Consider the following 24224-nt stretch of genomic DNA (forward strand, 5'->3'; position numbering starts at 1 on the left):
ATAAAGGAGGGTCACATTCATAGTGAGCAGAAATGGCTGCAGCATGAACCTTTATTGAGGAGAAAGACAAACCCTTGTCCAATAGCTCAGTAAGATATTGAAGAGCAACACTTAAATCAGGTTTGGAGACATCAAGGTCCTTTCCTTTGCTCCAAATAAAAAATCTCCTCCATTTATCCGTAAACTTTCCTGGTACTAGGCCTCCTGGCCTCCAAAATAACATTCAAAACTTGTTGTGGAAGCTGAGACCTTCCAGAGTCTAAAACAGAATATGCCAGGCTGTTAGATGCAGAGACTGTATCTTGACATTGAGGAAGTGACTGTCCTCTTGTGACAAAAGGTGCGGAATCAAAGGCAGAGGCCATGGAGGTTCTCGTACTAAACTCCTCAGTAGTGGGTACCAGTGTTGTCGAGGCCAATCCGGTGCTATCAAAATCATGGTTGGCTTGTCTTGTCTGGCCTTCAAAAGTACCTTGGGAAGAAGAGGCAGAGGTGGAAAGGCATATACATGCAGATTGTTCCAACTGAATGATAGAGCGTCCACCTTCCAAGCTGTGTGATGAAACATTTTTGTGCAAAACTTTGGCAACTGGTAATTTAGAGGAGAAGCGAACAGATCTATGTCTGGAGTTCCCCATAACACTGTCAACTGTTGAAATACATGAGGATCCAATTTCCACTCGTGAGGATCCACTATTTGTCTGCTCAATACATCTGCTAAGGAGTTCTGTGCTCCTGGTAGAAACCTTGCCTGAAGATTGAGGTGTAGATTGAGAGCAGTTTCCCACAGAATCATCGCTTGCCTGCAAAAAGGGTAAGAATGGGTTCCCCCCTGCTTGTTGATGTACCACATGACAGTAGTGTTGTCTGTTTGAATCAACACCTGCCCTGGGTGAAGTAAATCTTTGAAAGCCATCAATGCAAACTGGACTGCTAACATTTCCTTCAAGTTGATATGCAAATGTTGGAGTTTGACAGGCCACGTGTTTTGCACCCATTTTCCATTGAGGTGTGCTCCCAAGCCTTGTCCGAGGCATCTGTCGTTAGAATCTGACTCGCCTCTGGCCGGGTCACAGAGAGTCCCTTGTTTAGGTGACATTCCTGAGCCCACCACAAAAACTCCTTCTGAATGCAAGGTATTATCTGAATGACAGTGTCTAGATCTTGGCAGTGCTGTGTCCACACATTTTTGAGATACCATTGAAGCTTCCTCATATGCAATTTGGCATTGGGAAACACCAGAATACAAGATGCCATGAACCCCAAGGCTTGAAGGACTGTCCTTGCAGTCAGCCTGGACCGTAGAGACATTTGCTGGAAATAAAGAGAAAGGCTTCTTTCTTTGTCCGGGGTCAAAAAGGCCATTTGGGAAGCTGTATTCAGTCTCACACCCAGAAAGCACATGTCCTGAGAGGGTACTAGACTGGACTTTGTTTCGTTCACAGAATACCCTAGGCATCTTAACACCGCCATCACATACTGTAGATGATGAAGACGTTCGTCCTTTTCTTGTGCAATAATCAGGCAGTCGTCCAAATAAGGATAAATCTGTATTCCTCTTAGTCTGAAAAATGCTATCACTGGAGCCAGAACCTTTGTGAACACTCTGGGCGCAGTAGATAAGCCAAAGGGCAATGCAGAGAACGCAGGTACCTCCTGCAACTGGGCCTGATAGGAACATGAAGGTAAGCCTCTTTGAGATCCAGAGTAACCATCCAGTGATCTTTTCCCAACAGAGGTAAAAGTTGTTGTAAAGTCAGCATCTTGAACTTTGGAATGTCCAGGTAAGTGTTGAGGATAGATAAATCCAAAATTGGTCTCCACGTGTTCCCTTTCTTTGGAAGTAGAAACAGGCGAGAATAAAATCCTAGGCCCACTTCTGACAGAGGAACTGGCTGTATAGCTCCTATTTGAAGAAGTAAAGAAATTTGTCTGTGAGCCTCTATCCTTTGCCGAGGAGGGACGTCTGGCATGCCTTTGAAAGGAGGCATGGTGTGGAAATAGAACTTGTAACCTCGGTTTATAATGTCCAATACCCATTTGTCCTGGGTGACTAGATGCCAATTTTGCTTGAAAAGAGCCAACTTTCCTCCCAAAGGAGCTGCCTGGCAAGAAGAATCTGGCAGCTGAAAATGCAGGTCATTGGGCCTGTTTACGAAAGGACTGGCCCCTGCCCTCACCAGCAGATTGAGCAGGCGAACTCCATTGTCTCGGCCTGAAGGTACTCTGAGCTCTGCCCCTACCAAGCCTAGATCTACCCCTAGACTGAGAATCAGAAGTAGGGTACGTCCACCCCTTAGTAGGCCAATTTCTACTAAACTTTGGAGGTTGTACCTGCAAAAAATCTTTAACAGTCTGCATAGACTTAGCCTTGTCTTCCATTTTCTTTAAGACTGACTCCACAGGAGGACCAAACAAAACTTCAGACTGTAAAGGGGCATCCAGAATTCTAGACTTAACATGCTCAGACAAATTCTGATCCTTAAGCCAGGCGTGCCTACGAATAATTGAACTAGTGGCAGCCACCCTAGAAGAAGCCTGTAAAGCATCAGAACCACATTGCAAAGAGTGCTTACCCACCTGTTCAGAAACATGCACTAAATCCTGCAATTCTTTACACTCTATGCCCTCTGCCAAAGCATCCACTTTAGATCTTAGCTGAGAAAGAAGGAAATTCTGATACTTCAACCTATGAAACTGGCAGTTCAAAGCTCTCATTGCTAAAGTAGAAGAGGTATACACCTTCTTACCCCATCTATCCAAAGCTCTAGCTTCCTTATCCAGAGGAACCGGATTCTTAACAACAGAGGCTCTAACACCCTTAGGCCCCTGACTAATAGTTTCTGGGTCCGCCCTAGGACCCTTATACAGAGTAATCCTGTTTCTCCCACTTAAAATGCTCCCTCATGGAATGCAGAGTTTCTGAAAATGAAAAATCCTCTGGAGGAGAAGCAGAAGGAGTGGAATCCTCTGCATCAGAATCAGAATAAGGAGGGAAATCTTGAATGTCTTCAGCAGAAGACTCTGAATCATCTGAGGCCTGCTCCAAACTTTCTAACTCTGGCTCCATCCTGGGCCTCTTATCAGGATGGGGAATAGAACCTCTAATAAAAGTAATCAAATCTTCTGCCATTTTAAGCATGTGATTTTTAGGCACAGACCCTGAAGAACCAGAACTGACACCAGAGGAAGGCAAAACAGACCTGCCCTTAGAAGGAGCCTTAGAAACAGTAGCAGAAGGCCTAACCACCTTAGGCATAGAAGGGAGAATAGTAACCTGAGAGGCCCCTTCAGCCTGACCTGCCTCCTGAGAGGCCACATCTTGTAAAATCAAAGTTTCCCCCTGGGAACAGAAACTTCAGCCGGATCCACCTGTTCAGCTGTAGCTTCTAAAGGTCCAGCGTCCGAAACAGACGAATCATCCTGCCTAGGCTTTAAAGATTTGTCTTTGCGCTTCTTAGTAGAAGCAGGCGTCGGAACATCCGACGGCATATTATAATTACACCTCTTGCCAAAGACTAACCTAGCGCAATCTAACCTCCGTTTTATAGTGCGCTTATTAAACCTAGCACAAAACCGACACCCGACTACGTCGAGCTCCGGTCCCAAACAAGGAATACAAAGCGAGTGGTAATCCCTATGCGGTATCTGTTTCCCACAAGAAATACAATTATTCACTTTTTCTGACATCCGGTAAGTAACTGAGGCAAGAAAAAACAAAAATATTCCCCAACGGGGTACTTAGCCCAACTTGGTATCGGTCTGAAACTCCCGAAAACGAAAAATTTCAGAACGCCGAACAGCACTTGCAACGCTGCTTCTGCATCGGACCATGCGGCAAAAAAGACTGAGGATATGACGTTGATCATGCGCCTTTATACCCTGACGCTCTGATGTCAGATCTAGGCGCCCATGACCGACGTCAGCCTAATACTTTGGTATTCGGGCCGACCGAGGACAGCGGACTACCCATAAGTAAGGACTGCAGCAATGTGAGATGAAGAACATTTATTGTTTCCAGGCTGTGGCAATGTTGAGTCCAAACACTTTTTAGATACCATTGTAGCTTCCTCATATTCAGTCTTGCATATGGAATTAGCAGAATGCAGGATGCCATGAAGCCCAAAGCCTGCAGAATTTTTCTTGCAGGTAGCTGGGTCTTTGTTGCCATCATTTGGAAGTAATGAGTTAGTTGCCTTTGTTTGTCTGGGGTGAGATAAGCCATCTGGGCAGTTGTATTTAAGCTTGCACCCAGGAATATTATCTCTTGAGAGGGCACTAGTTTTGATTTATTTTCATTTACTGTGTACCCTAGGCAAATTATCTTCTTACAAACGCCAGATGCTTTAGTAGAATGTCCTTGCTCTCTGCTTGAATAAGGCAGTCGTCCAAGTAGGGATATATCTGAATTCCTTTTTGTCTGCAAAATGCAATTACTGGTGCTAGGCATTTTGTGAAGACCCTGGGTGCAGTAGATAAGCCAAAGGGCAGTGCAGAGAATTGGTAATGCATTGAGCCAGCTATGAATCTGAGGTATCTTCTGCAAGATTGTCTGATTGGGACATGCAAGTATGCCTCTCTGAGGTCCAAAGTAACGAGCCAAGCCTTCTTGCCCAGCATGGGTAGAAGTTGCTGCAGTATCAACATTTTGAATTTTGGAACGTCCAGGAAAGTATTCAGAATAGACAGGTCCAGAATTGGTCTCCAGGCTTTGTCCTTTCTGGGTTCCAGGAAAAGTCTTGAGTAAAATCCTTGCCCCTGCTCTTGCTGTGGTACTTTTTGAATTGACCTCATGTCCATGAGTGCAGACATTTGCTTGTGTGCCTCTGCCCATTGATTGTGTGGCAGGTCTGGCATACCTTTTGCCCTTGGGAAGGTATGAAAGTGGAACCTGTAACCCTGAGAAATAATATTTAGTACCCATTTGTCCTGGGTTATCATGTACCAATTTTGTGAGAAAAGTGCTAGTTTTCCCCCTAAAGGTGCTGCCAAAAGGTAAGTGCTTGGCACTGGTAGTGGGAAGTCATTGAAACCGTTTCCTATATGGTTGTGATTTGTCTTCTCCGCCTTTGGAGGCTGAAGCACCCCATTGCTTAGGTCTGTATGAACCTTGGGGCTGAGATCTGCCTCTTGGGCGTCTGTATCTGCCTCTTTGTGGCCTGTCTGACACTGGAAAGGACCAATTTTTAGAAGGCCAGTTCCTGCTAAATCTGGGTGGCTGAACCTGTAAGAAATCCTTTACTGTCTGCATTGATTTTGCTTTATCCTCCATTTCTTTAACACTTCTTCTGCCTTAACACCAAACAAAGTATCATGCTGTAATGGAGCATCCAATAATTTTGCTTTAACATGATCAGGTAAACTCTGTTCTTTTAACTAAGCATGCCTTCGAATGACAGAACCTGTAACTGTGGCTCTGCAAGAAGCCTCTAGAGAATCAAAACCACACTGCAAAGTATGCTTTCCCACTTGTTCAGATGCATGCAATAAATCCTGCATTTCCTTGTTTTCAGGACATTGAGCTTGTCAGCAATTTCTGTTTTAGCAGAGACATTAGGTATTGTTGATATTTAAGCATGTGACAGTTTAAAGCCCTTACAGCTAAAGTAGCAGAGGTGTAAACTTTTCCCCCCATCTGTCCAGTGCTCTAGAATCCCTATTAGAGGGAACCGGGTTTTTTGCAGTGGAAGCCTTGACCCCTTTGGGACCCTGAGAAATTGTTTCTGGATCAGCAGCAGGATTTTTATAAAGAAATTTATGTGAATCTGGAACCCTGTAGTACCTATCTGGCTTAACTGGTGCAGGGGGTAAAGAATCAGGAGACAAACTGGATTCAGAGAATACATCATCAACAATATCTAGTACAGGAGGGATAGCAAGAGGTCTGTGCTGAGGCAATAAAAGAAAGTCTCAGAGCCTTTTCTTGGATTCTGAACAATCCTGGCTCTCCCAATGGAAATGTTCCTTCATGGTATGCAGGGTTTCCCCAAAAGAGTAGTCTTCAGGAGGAGAGGCTGAAGGGATAGATTCTTCAGCATCAGAGTCCTCATAGGGAGGGAGAGAATATCCCTGTTCTGAAGAGGAATCAGAAGAAATGGAAACCTGGTCAGAGGAGTCATAGTCAGTGTTTTGCCTAGGCCTTTTATCAGGAGGGGGATGGGAACCCCTGATCAAAGTAATGAGGTCCTCAGCCATTTTAAGCATCTGTTTCTTAAGCATGGATGACTGTCCAGGAGAATGCTGTACTTGTTTATTTGTCTTTATAGGTGTTTTAGACTTTCCCTTGGCTGCTGAAGTGGTCTTGATAGTAAGCTGTGTAGGTCTGAAAACACCCTCAGAAGCCGATGCCTGCTCAGCGGTTCCGGACCCATCTGAGGGAATAGTTTCCGTAGGCCCAATACCTTGAGTTTCCAGAGGCCTAGTTGTCTCCACGTGTGAGTCGGAGGTGGCCTGTGGCTCTGAGGTAGCGGGTGTCAGGGGCTGCGAAAGCGCCTCACTGAGAACCGGCGACTGGCCTAGAAGAGGCTTCGTCGTCGGTTTTGGACCTCGGATGCCTGTCCTTTTCTTTGTCCTTGCGCTTTTTATGAACTCCAGTCGTTTGTTCCGACGGCATTATATAGTTAAACCTTCGGCCAAAGTAATGCAAAGCAAAATCGAACTGACGCTTAATAGTGCATTGGTTGAATCTAGCACAAAACCGACAACTAGCAACGTCGTGGTCAGGGCCTAGGCAAGGAATACAGTAAGAATGAAAATCCTTATGAGGTATTTGCTTCCCACAAGAAATACAATTGTTAACTTTTACTGACATCGGTCTGGAGCAAGAAAAAGTTTCCCCAACAGGGTACTTAGCTTTAATGAAGACTTCGGATCTGAAATTAAATTTCAAAAATCTCAGGAGTTGGCCGACCGGCACTTGCGAACTGCTTTTGCTTCGGGCACCGCGCGGCAAGAAAGACTGAAGAAAATGGCGTCGGGTGCATCTTTTATACCCCTGGCGCACTGACGTCAGGGAAGAGGCGACAGCAACCGACGCCGGACCAGGACTTTGGAATTCAGGCCGACTGCGGGTAGCCTGCCAGCAGAATAACCCAAGTGTAATGACTGCAACAGTGAAACACGATGAACATCATAGTTTAATATGGACTTTTTTTAATGATTAGTTACAAATGTTTATCAAATCTAAAGTTCACAGGAACATAGCCTAGTAATCTCCTATGATCCTATCGACCAGGAGGTCATTTTAAACCTAACTGTTTCAACACAATGTAATACTGTAGAGGTACTTAGTCAATACCCAAGATTGCATTTAGTGATAGCTGTCCATGTCCAGGAGGGTTGTGGGTGCTATCCCTGGTAAGAATTTACGGTGCACCCTCCACTCATCCAGGCTTCTCTTGAACAGGGTCATAGAGGTGCTCTGTTTCACATGAATTGTACCCTGTTCCAAAGACGTGGAGTGGCTGGGAGATTAATCTGTCCCTCCAGTTATCAATTGTAACCCCGAGTAGCTTAGTGTGACTACAGGTTCTATCTTGGAGTGTTAGAAGAAAATATCTGTGATGGAGATTGCAGATCTGAATTTTTTTTTATTTGAAAAAGTCACAAGTTTAGTTTTGTTGGGATTGAGAATTAACAGAGGGCCAGGATTCTACTGCTGTGAAGGAAAGTTGGGTTATTTCTAGACATTTAGAGAGTGAGGGAGCAGACCAGATGAGACCGGAATCATCTGCATACTGTAAAACTGCAGCTAACTGGATGGCAGTATGGAGTTTGTTGATAAAAATGCTAAATAAAAATGGACTCAAGACAGAGCCTTGTGGAACACCAAATGAAACGGGCAGTAGAGAAGATAAATCATATTGCCATTTTACAGCTTATTGTCTGCCTCTGCCAGAAAGGTAATTCTGGAACCAAGAAAGAACTGTATGGTTTAAATTAAGAGATGACAGTTCATGAAGTAGCTTTTGATGGTAGACTGTATCAAATGCTTTGGCCATGTCAAGGAAAGTGGAGGAGACTAGATAACCATTATTTAGGTTACGGCTGATGGCATTAGTGAAAGTTAGGAGCAGTGTAGTGGTACTGTGGTGAGGTCAGAAGCCATTTTGAGAATTTAGATACAAAATTATATCATTAGTTAGTTCTGAGACAATTTCCAGTCAAAAATGTAAAAGGCAGTCCTATGGCCATCTTTCTATCACCCAAGGTGAACAGTGACAAAGTCAGATAGGCGAGGCACCATTTTGTATTATGGGAGAGAGGAAGGAGCACAGCAGCTCGAGAAATTTCTACTGGATATGTGGGCCTAACACTTGCTGGACTTAGTCCTGTTGTTAACAGGCTGGGCCTCCTCTTACAAAATCAGATGGTGTTTTAAAGGGCAGCTTCATAGACGGTGAAATGCCTGTAAGAGAAAATGGAAAGCTATACTGTATAAAACACACACACACTTTGAAAAAGGGGTACAGAGTTTAAGTGGTGTAGAAACTGCAAGGGGGCTTGCCTCACACACAAAAACAATTCTGTTAAATTAACTACTGGTGTTGTCAGCTTTGTTTTTTTACACTTAAGCACAACACGCGTAAGCACAACACGCGTAAACAGAATTCAACTCATCATCATCAACCTCCTTTTCCCCATTTTCTACATGTGGTCGGGGTGTCAAGTCAACGGTCATCTCTCTCGATTCAATGCCACAATTCTGCCTTCTTCAAACACTCATGCCTCACTATCACAGATCTTCTCTCTCACAGTCCATCCACCTCTTTGGTGGATGCCCTTGTTTCCTCTTGCCTTCTTCCGGCCTGTCCCAAATCATCTTCACCAGACTGTCTTCTGCTTTTCTGCACATGTGCCTGAACCACTGTAATCTGTTCTCTTTGACCTTTTCTGCAACTGGAGCTACTTTGTTTTTTGCCCTTATGTCCTCATTTCTTCATCTGTCCCACAATGTGCACTATATCACCCATCTGAAACACTTCATTTCCATCACCTCTAGCTTCCTCAACTGCTTTAACTTTACTGTCTAGGTTTCTGTACCATACAGTAGTACTGGTTGCAACACTATTTTGTACACCTTACTTTTCCACTATTTTGGCATTATTCTGGCATACACTAAACCTGACTCTCTACGCCAGTTGGCTGCAGCCCCTCCTATTCTAGCTTTGACCTCTTCATTCAGACTTCACTTCAACAACCCTTCCCAGATACCTGAAGCTGTTAACCTGTTTCACTATCTTCCGTTCTATCTCAATTCTCACCTTCTTCTGATTTTTCCCATTTGCTGCCATTACCACTTTCTTGTCTGCACTCAGTTTCATGTGCTTTCAGTTTTACATTCCATTCTCCTATCCTTTGCTGACGTTCTTGCACAAAGGCTGCCTGCAGTGCCACATCACCTGCTTACAGGGACTTTGTTGATCCGTTTCCTAATGTATTCCATAACGAGTAGGAACAGCAGTGGGTTCATAGCTGAACCTGAATGTACAGCCACTCCCATTGGGAATGCTTCTGTGAGAATGAACACTGTTTGGACTTGAGTCATTGGGTCCTTGTACATAGCCGGCACTAATTCCACCAATGTTTACGGGACTTCAAACACTGCAGGACTGCCCAAATCAGCCTTCTTGAGACCTTGTCTTACGCTTTCTCCAAGTCTAGGAATGCCCAGTTGGGCTCTTTCCACATCTCTAGCTTATTCTCAACTATCTGTCTCACTGCAAACACTGGGTCGGTTGTGCTGTATCCTGATCTGAATCCGAACTGCTCATTTCCCATCTTATTTTCTACTACTCTGCGTATCCATTCATCAATCACCCTCTCCAGAATTTTCATGCAATGGGACAGTTCTCTGTTTTTTCACACTGCCACAAGTATGCTTATTCTCCAGTCATCTGGGATGCACCTTCCTCTCCACACTGCTCTGAGTACCCTCAAGAGCCATTTCTCCCCTATCGCACTCAACATCTTGACCCGAGTTCAGGTAACTGCAATATATACTATGAACACGAAAACAGGAGTATCCATGACACATCTCTGTCAGCATCATCTGATATATTTGCAGACATTTGTTGTCATTTTATCACTGCTACTCTGGCAATTCTGAGTAAACCAGTAATAACTGTATGTTTGAGAAATGTCTCTGCAGCCAAGAAGACACCACATGTTTCACGTATGAGACTCCCATGGATGAAGGCCTTATGCCACACAATGACGAATAAATTGTCGAAAATTTTTAAATGTCAGCTCAAGGCTCAGTTCTCCCCCAGTGTCCCACAATAAAATGCTGTAGAACCAATATGGACTAAAGTCCATTTTGACATCTAGGCTGTTCCCAGTTACTAGCTGAAGCAACATCGCTGTCACAGTTGCCAAGGAGACTGAAACTAAATATCGCTATTTAGTGAAAAGATTACCTTCACAGTACGTTTCTGAAAACATACTGTCCTCAAAAAGGTTTCTCTGCATTTCTAAGGAGAAAAGTCATTTTCTGTACTTAAAAAAAAGTCTTTTAGAAACTCCATCAAATATGTTACACGATACTTCTGAAGAGGTCAGACTGCGCACTGGAATTCCAGTGATCCTTAACATATATACTGCAATTCTATTACTTCAATGAAGCCCAGTCACACCTGTTCAGCTACTCCCTGGGGTCCAACATCCAAACTTAGGAAAACATGTGTCACACGTCAGAGCTGTGGTATCTAAAACACTAAAGAACAAAAGCTGTCCCCAAATTCTCAACTACTGACCCCTTCTGACTCATCGCCACAAAGTTTGCTCCTCATTAGCCCACATTACCCGAAATGGGGCTGCACACAATAACAGACATGCAAATAATGAAACAAGAAACCAGGTCTGCCTCTGCTCCTGACGCCGAAGCATGGCAGAGTACTAAGCCAAGCAAATGCAGACCCCTAGGGAGTAAGGTACACAAGGAAGCACAGTCTTAGCTCACTACCACCTTACAACTATGCACACTTACCTTGGAAGCCAAGGAAATACAGGGAATGTCGGGGTTTTCCACCAATAATTCCGATGCAGCACTCCAGCTTCAATAACTCCTTTAAGAGATGAGACAAAGTAATCAGCCCTCACAAATTACATACTGACTCAAAGTCAGCTGAGCGGTACAACAGTCCAGTCAGCTGAGCAGTACAACAGTCCAGGATACCCTTTTCCTAACCAAATGTTTTGTTCTTTTCAACCCTTAGCAAGTATATAATTTTACTTCTAAAGATGAAAGTAACAGTCAAGCTATTAAGGAACGGAACATTTATCACAGTTCATATTCCATTAAAAAAATAAAAAAAAAAAAAAAAGTACCTGAAAGTTTTACAATAAAGAAGGCAATTTCTGGTCCAGCTTTACAACATTGTCACTATTAAATACAAGAAAAGAAAAAAGCACCAAGCTAACACACAGTAGACGTTTATTCATAAAAAGAACAAGTGGTAAGCGCTTTCACAACTAACGTTGCTTCACCAGACAACACTAGAAAACAACCCCATTCTTAAATAAGCACATATAGAACCAATTAATAAAAGTGACCAATAAAATAAACATCAATTAAGTTAATGACTCTTACTGCCTAGACAATGTACAAAGCATAATCAACATGAAACTAATAATAAGCAAAATGAAATAGAAACACTGAAATAAAAACATATATAAACATTAAATACTATATAGACTAAGTAATAAAAGTTGAAGAACCTACTAAAACATATCAAGCTACAAATTATTTCACGATTTAAAGTGCATAAGTCATCTAGCCTTTAAAAAAGGAATCAGAGAGGTAGTACCATTAAGGCCAGGATACTTTTCAGCATTAAGCTTCAATATCCATTTCTGTTCTTGGCCCTCGGTGAAATTTTCTAAATCACCTCCTCTAGGATTCCTATAAATATGTTGCAGAACAAAAAACCTAAAGGAGTGAGAACGATCAGTAGACATAATGTGATTTGCTAACACATTAGTTTGTTTATTATTGTTAATATCTCTCACATGCTCTAAGATACGATCTTTGAGCATTCTGTTGGTTTTTCCTACATAAAAAGCAGGACATTGTTGACAAAAACAGAAGTAGACAACATCTGTGGTTCTACATTCTGAATACTGATTAGAGTATAGTGAAAAATGCCTAGTAGGATGTACATATTTGTTCTTACTAAAAATAAATTGACATGCATTACAATTCCTACATGGGAAGGTTCCACAGCGAGTACAATGGCTATCTATTTGGTGTGCTTCACCATGACAAAGATGCTGCTTAAGTGATTTATTGTTCTTAAAACTAAAGATGGCAACCCGACCAACCTTATCTATAGGACCAGGAACTTCTTGTAGGAGAGACCAATACCTCTTGACTACATCTGTATACTGGTTGACATTGCTGGAAAACTGAAACACCACTGTAAAATCATTACTGGTTATAGCATTATGTCTAGTATTTACAGTAGCATTTTCAGTGTTAAGATAAGGTCTACACCTAGTACCTCTCAGTTTCCAAGCATCAGATATAGTCTGATCAATATCTACACTAGAGTACCCTCTATCCATAAACTCAATTTTCAAATTATTTAACGCTGTTACTGCATCCTCATTCCTGCTATGCAGCAGTAGCGTCCTGAAGACTTGACCCTTCAGTACATTCCTAGGAATGTGTCTTGGGTGCATAATCGATCTATGCAACAATGCATTCCTTCTGGTTGGTTTAAAATAAATATTACTACAAAAACGATTCAAATTAGATTTACTGACCTTAACATCTAAAAAACTTATATCTGTAGCAGAGCTACGATATGTAAACCTCAAAAAATCAGTTGTTGAATGCAGATAATCTACAAATTGATCTAAATCGGAACCGGAACCCATCAATAACAAAAATATCATCTACAAAACGGACATACCATAATACTTGTTCAAGAAATGGATTACTAACAGACAGAACATGTTGTTCTTCCCAACTAACCAATGCTAAGTCGGCGTAGCTATTGGCACAAGCAGTGCCCATAGCCACGCCAAATTTCTGTAGAAAAAACTGTTCTTGAAATATAACAATGTTGTTTTCTAAAATAATCTCCAATAAAGTACAGATTAATTTTATCTTGGTGCTAGTCAAACATCTGTTCACAGAAAGAAATTGTCTAATATTTTCAACACCCCATGAATTAGGTATGCTAGTGAACAAGGATTCTATGTCTAATGTAACAAGGACAAAAACCTCTTTGCTAGCAATGCTCTCCATTCTATCATGTAACCGTTGTAAAAACGTCTTAGTATCCTTCAAAATAGAATGACAATTTGCCAAAAAAACATGTAAACTTCCTTCGACATAAATAGAGAGAGGTTCAGTGCACCAACCAGTGCCTGAAACAATAGGGCGCAAAGGCAGAAAACGTGAATCCTTATGAATTTTAGGTAAACCATACACCCTGGGGACAACATGGTTGTGGACAGAAAAATACTTAAAAAGTGAATCATCAATCAAGTTTGCAATTAACAAATCAAAAATCAAAATAGAAACCTTATCTATGACAACATTGACAGTGGGTTTAGAGATGCTTTGGTACGTCTGAGTATCTAATAAAAGTTTCTCCATTTGTGCAACATATAGTTCCTGCCATTAAAAAATCCCACCTCCTTTGTCTGCTTGTTTAATAACTAAAGAACGTAGATTTTTTAGAACTTGTAGGGCTCTATATTCCTCAGTTGTCAAATTATGGAATGACAAACTATTAACAGATAAAGCATTCAAATCCCTAAAGGCAATTTCACATGCATCAATAAACCGTTGAATGCCTATAGGTGTAACTGGAATAAAGGTACTCGGTTGTTCGTAAATACAAGCTTGATTACTTAAACTTATAGGATCCGAGGGAAATAAACATTTCAAAGAAAGACTTCTACCCAATAATCTTAAGTCTTTTAACATCTCAACAGGATCAGCTTTCTTAGCTGGAATGAAAGACAAACCCTTATTTAATAAATTAAGTTGCTCATCAATCAAACTAAAAGAGGAAATATTCATAACTAAACCTGAAACTAAATGCGTCTCTTCTTGGATAGGTGGGCAGTGCCATCCATACTGTAATTCTTGGATGTTTTGCCGTTGTATGCGAGACACTTGGAACGAGTTCTGTAGGGCAACGCTGCCTTCAACGAGTAGTCGCCCTTCTTCATCTTGTCTAAAAAAAACACTAGTATCTTTATTAGCTGTTTGCCCTCGAATATCATCACCTGCAGAGGTGCTAGGAGTATGTAATGTTACTGTTGATGCATACGAAGGTTATGTAGTAGTTCCAACCTTCTCTCCAATGATAACAGGAGCTGCAGAACTGCTAGAAGCAGAAGGAAGAGTTTATATACTTGGACTATCATGTTCAGCGTTTGTAGATGCAAGCACCATTACTATCGGATCATCTGCGGTACCGGAAATAGATCCAGAAGAACGACCGGTACTTTCCTGTGAAGCATTAGTATTAGAAATAATGTTACGAACACCGTTGCCTTGGTTAGATCTGTTATTAACTTCTTTTGGTCAAGAAAAAACATTATTTTTAGCAAAATCTGCTTTGTCTCTATTGAGTTTGGACAGCTTAACAGTTTGTAATTTCTTCTCGTATGCGACAATATTATCTTGCAATTGGCTCATTTTATTAAGAGTAATATCACAGGAGAAGCTTTCTGTAATCTTGGTCTCAAGGTCAATGATTTGTGACTTTAAATCAGCTTTGATAGGTGAAAAGAAATCCAATAAAAGTTCCATATACTTAGAGCTAAACTGTAAATTTATTGCCACTTACGGAGTAAAACTGGATATGTATCTCCATAAGTGGGCATATTTAAAATCCTCAAGCCGCGTGGAGTAATCTTAGCTTCTAACTAAGCTTGTAGATGCAACCGCTGCCATTGTAATCTTTTATATTTGTACATTAAGTTTTCTAGACTTTTATACTGTTGAAAAAACTCTGGTAAGCGTTGTTGAGTAGAGAATGTATCATCCATACCAGCATGTGAATCCATATTAAGCAATGGATTAACTGGAATGTGGAAGATCCTTAGAAAACGATGATGCTGTCCACTCCTGGACTGCTCAGTTGAAATATCTTCCATGTAACTGTGTGCCCTTTCACCAAATAAAAAAAGAGAATAAAAATAGAGCAAAAACGGTTTGTAGGTAAAACCCAAGGTGCATAAAATGTCCAAATAAAAGAAAAGAAAAAAGCACCAAGCTAACACACAGTAGACGTTTATTCACAAAAAGAACAAGTGGTAAGCGCTTTCACAACTAACGTTGCTTCATCAAACACTAGAAAACAACCCCATTCTTAAATAAGCACAGGTAGAACCAATAAATAAAATTGACCAATAAAATAAACGTCAATTAAGTTCATGACTCTTACTGCTTAGACAATGTACAAAGCATAATCAACATGAAACTAATAATATGCAAAATGAAATAGAAACACTGAAATAAAAACATATATAAACATTAAATGCTATATAGACTAATAATAATAATAATTTTTAGCTTGATATGTTTTAGTAGGTTCTTCAACTTTTATTAGTCTATATAGTATTTAATGTTTATATATGTTTTTATTTCAGTGTTTCTATTTCATTTTGCTTGTTATTAGTTTCATGTTGATTATACTTTGTACATTGTCTAGGCAGTAAGAGTCATGAACTTAATTGACGTTTATTTTATTGGTCAATTTTATTAATTGGTTCTACATGTGCTTATTTAAGAATGGGGTTGTTTTCTAGTGTTTGATGAAGCAACGTTAGTTGTGAAAGCACTTACCACTTGTTCTTTTTGTGAATAAACGTCTACTGTGTGTTAGCTTGGTGCTTTTTTCTTTTCTTTTATTTGGACATTTTATGCACCTTGGCTTTTACCTACAAACCGTTTTTGCTCTATTTTTATTCTCTTTTTTATTCGGTGAAAGGGCACACAGTTACATGGAAGATATTTCAACTGAGCAGTCCATGAGTGGACAGCATCATCGTTTTCTAAGGATCTTCGACAAACAGTTTTTGCTCTATCACTATTAAATACACCTCTACATTTAAATTTCTAGTATATATGCAGACGGACTCCTATCACATAGTCGAACTTGTACAAGTTCGAACCCCATATGGTCGAGATCATAAGTTTGAAGTTGTACAGGTTTGAGCATTTAAACAGAAATCTCCTTAAGGGGAGGTTTCCATTCACTGCAATGTGGTGCAATCTCGGAGTTGGTATATTTAAGTAGTGGGGGGTGCAGGGGGGCTTGCCCTCCTGCTTACAACAGTTTATTTTTTTACTTTTTTTTTTTTTTTTAATCACTAGTCGAAGTTTTGTAACTTCGAATGGAATGGTTCGAACATTCTGTGTTCGAAGTTATAAAACTTCGACTATGTGATACAGACCATATGCAGACCTGTCTGTGTGTGTGTGTGTATATATAATCTGTTATATAAACATACAACACTTTTGTTTTCATAGTGTACATAATGAATGGCGAGCATTCATATATTTATTGCTTAATTCTGCTCTAACTTTCAAACACTTGCCTTTGATGTACTGTCCTATGAGGTCTGCAATGGACCCAATGCAAGTAGTGCATTTCTCGAATATTCAAAAACCACACCCCCTACGTAGGCCTGTAAGCCCTCAGAAGCTTCAAGCACAGGGGGGTGAGATGTGTCTAGTGGAGACCAACTCATTCTCAACAGCTACCAAGAAGGGGACGAGGAAAGTACAGATTCTCCCCTGTTCACCAGCCATTCTGCTTCCAGGCTACTAAGTAAGGTGGGAGGGGTTGGCATAATGGTCTTTACTTCAGGAGATACAAGTTACAGGGTTTGATTTCTGACACATGTTTAGGGGTGGAGGGTTGGCATAATGATTAAGGTGTTTGCCTCACAGGCACAAGGTACAGGGTTTGACTCTCACCTTGGGAAGCTTGGCTTGGCTTTACTAGGCTAACGAGCCCAGGGAGGCCTTTTTATCACTTATGAACTAGTGAAGATGGTAGATGGCCATCACACTGTAGGCAGTGCGCATGTTTCTCTCTCTAAGATCCCGTCCTCAACAGTACAGCATGCAACAGTTGTGAAACTGTAACTGCATTTCCATCTAGCTAACTTAACCTTCATGCTGCAGCTCTGTACTTGCATCTGGTTAGGCGCTGCTCCTCCAATCTGCGATAAGGATGGGACAAGTATCTTAAAAGCCTCTTTTACAGACCCCCTCCTGCCCCCACCCACCTCCAGACACGAGCCTTCCATCTGTCACCTTCTCCTGCAATCAGCATCCAAGTGATCAGATTCCATTTCTGAACTTGAGATACTGGTCTATTCACACCTTGATAAACTAGGACTATACAACTTTTTTTTTTAAATTTAATTGGGCACAAAAGTCTCTTACTAGTGCAAAAAAATTAGCAAATGCTGCCTTGCTAGGAGCTGTACAGCTGGCAAATGAAGTCTGATGGACTCAAACCAGAACTACTGAATGAAACTCATGAGCAGCCCACAGCCTTAATCCTCTGTGAAACTGACAGACATGTCTATAATTATGAGTGTGTACCCACAGACATCCACCTATATACATACACTTTTCGTATGAACCATCTAACATTTTCACCTCATAAACTTCTTCCCCCACAGTCAGGCAGTTACTAAGCATGAGACCCAGAGGACAATGGAGGAGCTTAGTCCGATTTCCAAAATGCTACAGAACATGGTTCAGTTAAGTGAATGTCACACAGTAGTTAAATGGAGGCTGAGGGGAATAAAACCCTAGACTACAGGAAGCAGCTCAGGGATGGCTCATAACCTTAATCCTCGGTGCTGTCAGACCAGGCATCACATGGTTCATTGTTACATGTCACATACACAGACCATTCAGGAAGCAGCTCAGTGACGGCTCATAGCCTTAATCTTCTGTGCTGTCAGACCAAGCATCACATTGTTCATTGTTACATGTCACATACACAGACCATTCAGGAAGCAGCTCAGTGACGGCTCATAGCCTTAATCTTCTGTGCTGTCAGACCAAGCATCACATGGTTCATTGTTACATGTCACATACACAGACCATTCAGGAAGCAGCTCAGTGACGGCTCATAGCCTTAATCTTCTGTGCTGTCAGACCAAGCATCACATGGTTCATTGTTACATGTCACATACACAGACCATTCAGGAAGCAGCTCAGTGATGGCTCATAGCCTTAATCTTCTGTGCTGTCAGACCAAGCATCACATGGTTCATTGTTACATGTCACATACACAGACCATTCATAGCTTATTTTATGTGTACCATCACAGAGTGCACCTCCATACTTTTTCAGGAAGCAAACCTTCAGCCTGGTGGGAAATGTCACTGCATATAGCAGATGACTAAACACATGGCTAAGCAGCCTCTCTACTACTGGAAAGCATGAAGTACTACAATGCCAAATGTGTTCTGCTCAAAAAGGCCCCACTTATACATATTCAAAGTAGAACAATGAAAAAAATGATGCGGCATTACAGACTAAGATATGCTTACTAAATCAATTAACCTGCACATCTTCAAAACATGGTAATTAAGGCAATCAGCCTTGGGATATCTACAGGACTTTACAGGGTAGAAATGATGCCAAGCTACAATACTCTTTTCTACGTTACACATCTGCTCCCCAACTCTTCCTAATAAATCAGGCAAGGAGGGCACAAGAAACAAAGCCATTATACTGAGTTTGTCAACAGCACAAGTTCAGTAATGCAGACATTGGCTATGCATTTGAAACCCAGTTTTCAAAACCTGGACAGCTGTATGCTTACCATCAAGGCTACATCTGTAGAGATACAAGTTAAGTAATTAAACTTCCTTAAAAAATGATCTATGCATCAACTGAAGAATGACTTGAACGGTTCTAATGCTCTTATTTAATAAAGCAAGGACTTGGACTTGAGAATGCTGACTGGCAAACCAAACTGCAGCAATTTACACCATCCACCATTATACCACACACATCCATAATCCTGCCATCACTGCTCAGTACCAGCAGATACAAGTAAATAAAAATATATAATCAACTGCCGTCCTTATTAAGGCCATACTGTGGAAACAAACTTTTCTAATTCTCTCTCTATCTCTGTGTCCCTTTGATGACTAGATAGAAAGCTAAATAAGCAGACAGTTTAATTTTTATTCATTTTTTGACCTCCATTACACACCACAGACAATCAAGTACCGCCATCTCTTACTGGTTTGTTTGTTCCTACTGACCCCACTCCCCTTCTCCTGGCATCTTAGGACACCTGGACAGAGAGGCAAGAGCTACGGGCTTCTACTATTATCAAGCAATGTTAAAACATTATAAATGTTTCAACCCATCGCAAATGTCAGAACACATGACGCAATGCCTGTCACATGGATTTACACTGACTGCTTGCTTCTGAAGAGCCCATAACACTGGACATAGACTGAGTTCTTGCTTCTGAAGAGCCCATAATACTGGATGTTTCTACAGACTTGAGATTTCCAGCTACAGTGCACACACACTCCTTACCACGTCTACTCTCACTAAATTCCAAGCTGAAGAAGATGGAGTACCTGGTCTTATCCCAGTTAGAGAGCCTGTAGCAGGACTCTATTAATACCCTCCCCCAGGATGGGTAAACTAGCATCACATTCATCTCTCCCATCCATCCCTTGATTACTTTTAGACAATCTGGAGAAGACAAGTGGCAATACAAAGTGATTACGTCTGACATGTTGGAGCGGAGAGTGAATTCTAGTCTAGAACAACAGTTGATAATGGACAGCTTTCCTTAACTGGGAAAGAAGTGGTGTCAACTCAGAAAATGCCTTGATGAAGCCTGGAGATACAGCAGCAGGAAACCATAACAAGGATATAAATGAGAAGTTGACAAGTGGATGCAGAAACATGTACACACGTGCTTACATCTGCACTGCACCTCATCGTACACTGTGAATGAACAGCAACATTTCTGTGCATAAGCATGCACACCTGTGCGCAGCACGTAATTCTGAGACATTATTACAGGAAAAAACAAAGACCCCATTTGCAGTAAGTCAGCACTGTGGATATAATCTACACCCCTCTTTTCTCCAAATCGTACTGCAATTACAAGGACCAGTGTGCGAGTGAAGGGATGGCAATGTACATATATGGAGATTAATAGTATATATTTCCTACAAAGACTGACCAAAGAATCATTCATTTCTATAGAAAACTGACTACCTCCAAGTCATTCCTAACACCAAACAAAACAAAACTAATTCTCTTCACTCCCAAACATCTAGCAACAGAGAAAGCATCCTTCACTCTTCCTTCTTTTAATCAATGCAAAAAAAGAAGTTATGTCTTACCATAACGTTCCATCTGTATTGTTGATCCTCGGTTCCGACCTCAGATTGCCTGTCCACTTTTATGTGGTAGTACGCATCTTGAAGACCTATCGAGCATATCCAATCGTCTTTTTCCAAAAGTGGGAGGATAGACTGTATTGTGACCATCCGAAATTTTTGTACCCTCACAAACTTGTTCAATACACTGAGATCCAAAATTGGTCTCCAGTCCCCGGTTTTCTTTGGCACCAAAAATAGTCTTGAGTAGAATCCGGATCCTATCTGGTCTGGAGGGACTATTTGGATGACTCTCTTTCTTAGAAGCTTTTCTATCTCTAGTGCTGCTTCTTCCCTTTGACAGGGTGGAATGTCGGGAAGGTTTTTTTTTTGAAGGGACATGACAAATATCGAAGGGGATATGATAACCTCTGGTTATAATCCTTTGTACCCAAGAATCGGTGGTGATGGTTAGCCAGGCAGAAGGGTACAAAGAGAAATGACCCCCAACTACCTCCAGAAGAAAGGAGTTTGGCCGCTCTTCAGGAGCGCTGGTAGGATTGGCCAGGGAAAGAGTCCCTGGAACCCTGGTTATGAGGACCCCCTCTGCCCTGAAAGGAGAGTCTTCCCTGTGAGTTTTCCCCTCTGCCTCTAGGGGAGAACTTGGCCTGTGTGTCATGGAAAGCACCCTGAGATTTCTTGAACCATATCTTCCCACTCTTTTGGTTTCGGGAGAAAGCACGTTGACGGGAAGAATAATGGACACCTATGGCAGAAAGTGTCTTACCATCCTGTTCACATCTGGCCAGTGTGCTTTTAACTTTGGGTCCAAACGAAGAGGCCTCAATGGGAGCATTAAGAAAGGAAGCCTTAAAAGGTTCCGCGAAATTGCACAAGCGCATCCAAGCGTGTCATCTCAAGACCGCAGCTGAACCCGCCGCTCTAGCTGCTCCTCCTGATGCGCGAGATATCAGTCGCATAGAGGAGTTAGATATTGACTCAATGGTGGCCAGCTGAGAGCCACTTTGTCACGGACCTCATCAGACATGGCACCAGCCAAGGTTTCAGAGAGCTCGGAAATCAGATCCCTTTGAAGCCTGGCAAAGTGTGCCATATAATTCAGGAACCTGATAGTAAAGGTCGCTGATGCAAAGGTGTGCTTCCCTAACCTGTCCAGGGCCCGGGACTCTGTTAGGCGGATGGACAGTCTGGCTTTCTTCTTCTGCCAGATCCTTTTTTGTTGCAGCCGCCACCACCACAGCATCCACAGGAAGACCTTTTGACCAATGGGGATCCGTAGCAGGAGGGGAAAAATCTTATCTGGCCACCGGGGAATAGCCTCGACGGTCTCAGGAGCCTTCCACGCATGCTGCACGATGAGATGGACAAGTTCATCAGCGGGTAGAGTAATCCAGGAGGTAGGGGGCCAGGTGCTAAAAGCCTGCAGGAATACAGACTCCTCAGAGTTCGGATTAGAGGGCTGCCAGTCACCTCTCTGTTTAAGGATTTTGATCACCGAAGGATACCTCGGAGGGTGACCGAGGGGATCTTTCCCCCTCAAAGTCTGTGTCTTCAGTGAGGGACTCCTCTGTGGAGTCCATGTGCTTCCTCTTACACAAACGTTTCCGGTGGACTTCCTCAGAGGGAGAAGCTGGGGAAGACAGTGGAAAAGGGGTTTCCTGTGGGAATATGTCCTGAGGCCCTTACAACCGGTGTCCGCTAGTTGCGACTTGTGAAACCAGCGTACCAGAGGAGGGCAGGGGGATAGACAGTCCAGTATCACCAGCAGAAGCGAAAGCCTTCTCCATCAATTGAAAGGCTGGTCCACCTGAAGAGGAGTGAGTGTCCAGGAAAGGGGTCACCCCTCCCTTAAGTGGCTCAGCCTGCTGACTCAGAATCCCCGGATGGCTGTGGAGCAGCAAATTACTTGAGTCACAACTGTCATCCTGGGTCATAGCAAAACTTTCCTGCAACGAAGGCAACTGCGGTTCCTTAGTGAGATCCATAAAGGGAACTGCAGAGGGGGAAGACTGTGCTATATCCATGGACTTCAAAGGCAATGAAGGAGGAGAATAAGAAGAGGTCTTTGGAGATGGGTGATCACCTCCCAAGGAAGGATAGGGCCTGGGGGGTGGGATAACTCTGGCCAAAAGCACTTGATCCACAAGATGCAACACATCATGTTCGGAAAGGCTTCTAGTGGACCTCATGGAGACTGACCACAGAAGAGAAAAACTCGGTGCCCACCTCACCAGTCTGCACCGATAACAATGGTGCTGAGAGAGACTGGACTAGGGGTGTCTGCACCGAGGAAGTAATCGGTGCTGAGGTCACGGTCTGCACTGACAAGGATCGGTGCCGAAGTGGTTGTCTGTATCAAAGCTGGAACCGACAAAACTGGAGCCAACAACCGAGAAGTCGGTTCCGAGTAAGATGTCGGAGCCGATGTGGTCAAGGTCTGCGCCGACTGAGCAGTCGGTGCCGCTGCAGTAGTGTTAATAGTCTGAACAGAGGAACCCTTCGGTGCCGATATAGTGAAGGCTGCAGGAGAAGACGGAGCCGAGATCACTAATGCAGCCGAAGGCCTCGGTGCCGAAAGTTTAGGCACCGAAAGCACTGGGGCTGACTGAGTAACCTCTGAATGGAAACTTTAGCCTTTTTAGGTTTTGGTTGGTGGGAGTCCCCAGCCAGGGACGAAGGCAAAGACTTGGCCTTAGTAGGAACATCCAAAATTTTCTTATGGGCTCTAGGAGGGGTTGAGACCTCTGACCCAGAAATAGCCTCTGAAAAGGGAGATTTAAGAAGTCCCTTCAGCAACAACTTGTTTTTCCTTTCTAACAAGGTTCTGTTAGAAAAAGTTTCACAGATAGTACAGGGCGGGTCAACAGATAAATTGGATGCACCCAAACAATAAAACGCACAAAGAGTGTGTATCAGATGTAGGTAATTTGTGTCCACAATCAGAACACCTTTTAAAACCTGGACTACCTTTCTCATCTGTCATGACAGAAAAAGGGGATAGTAGAAAGGGTACCAGCACTGGTACAAAAGAATACCCGAAGGTATGAAAAAAGGAAGATTACCAACGATGGTAGGGGAGAAATACCTTGCGGTAAAAGGTGTAGAGAAAAGAGAAGAAAAACTCAAGGAAATATGGTCGCTAGATGCGATGGGGTAAAAGACAACGAAATAGAAACTTTTCTGACAGAAAAGGTTATATAAATGACTATTCTGACAAGAAATAACTATACTTAGTTCAAGAGAAGCAAGCTTGACATGACCGAATGGCAATGCGGCAAACGAAATCTGAGGTAACAGGGAGAGGGGGATTATGGGTAAGAGTTTAGCTCGAGAGTTTGTAGCTGATGTGAGCTTGGAAAATGGCCGGCTCGGTTCCGAGGTCGGAACCGATACCCATGCGTAAGGAATGAACGAGGATTAACAATATCAGATCAGAATTTGTAACACAAACCAACGTACTACAAGTTTACACAGAGGGAGACCTAAAATTTGACTTCCACATACAACATACAATGAAAAAGAAAAAAAAAACAAAAAACTAAGCACTTTGTATAGAGCAAAACCCTAAAACTGCAAGATTTCATATCACTACTACCCTCCTACTAGCTACTCTCCCCGCTGCTCGGCATAGGCACTAAAAACATTCGAGCTGTGTTACAAGGCCACAAAATATACAGCTAATCCCCCATACAATGCAGCACTGCTTAGCCCAGGGAGACCTCCAGTGGCTTCAGCTAGATTCATATATGTGTTAGCTGGGGTTGTACCCATAGGAACCTCCAATAATAAAAAAAATCACCAGTCAATATTTTAAATGAATTCTATTGGATATTATTTTTTTAAACACCTTT

At 42.3% G+C, this 24224-nt stretch overlaps 1 protein-coding gene across 1 annotated transcript in view; it reads right to left on the reverse strand.

Moving 5' to 3' along the window:
- The window catches only part of ATG4D (autophagy related 4D cysteine peptidase), a 444330-nt gene that overhangs the window by 216979 nt on the left and 203127 nt on the right, over window positions 1–24224 (reverse strand). Inside the window, exon 8 of the mRNA XM_044084746.1 lies at window positions 10988–11066. Coding sequence (XP_043940681.1) covers window positions 10988–11066 — 79 coding nt within the window. The remainder of the gene's footprint in view (window positions 1–10987; window positions 11067–24224) is intronic.

This window comes from Protopterus annectens, chromosome 9.part0 (genome assembly GCF_019279795.1).
Source record: "Protopterus annectens isolate FY-2018-M chromosome 9.part0, PAN1.0, whole genome shotgun sequence".
Lineage (NCBI taxonomy): Eukaryota > Metazoa > Chordata > Ceratodontiformes > Protopteridae > Protopterus > Protopterus annectens.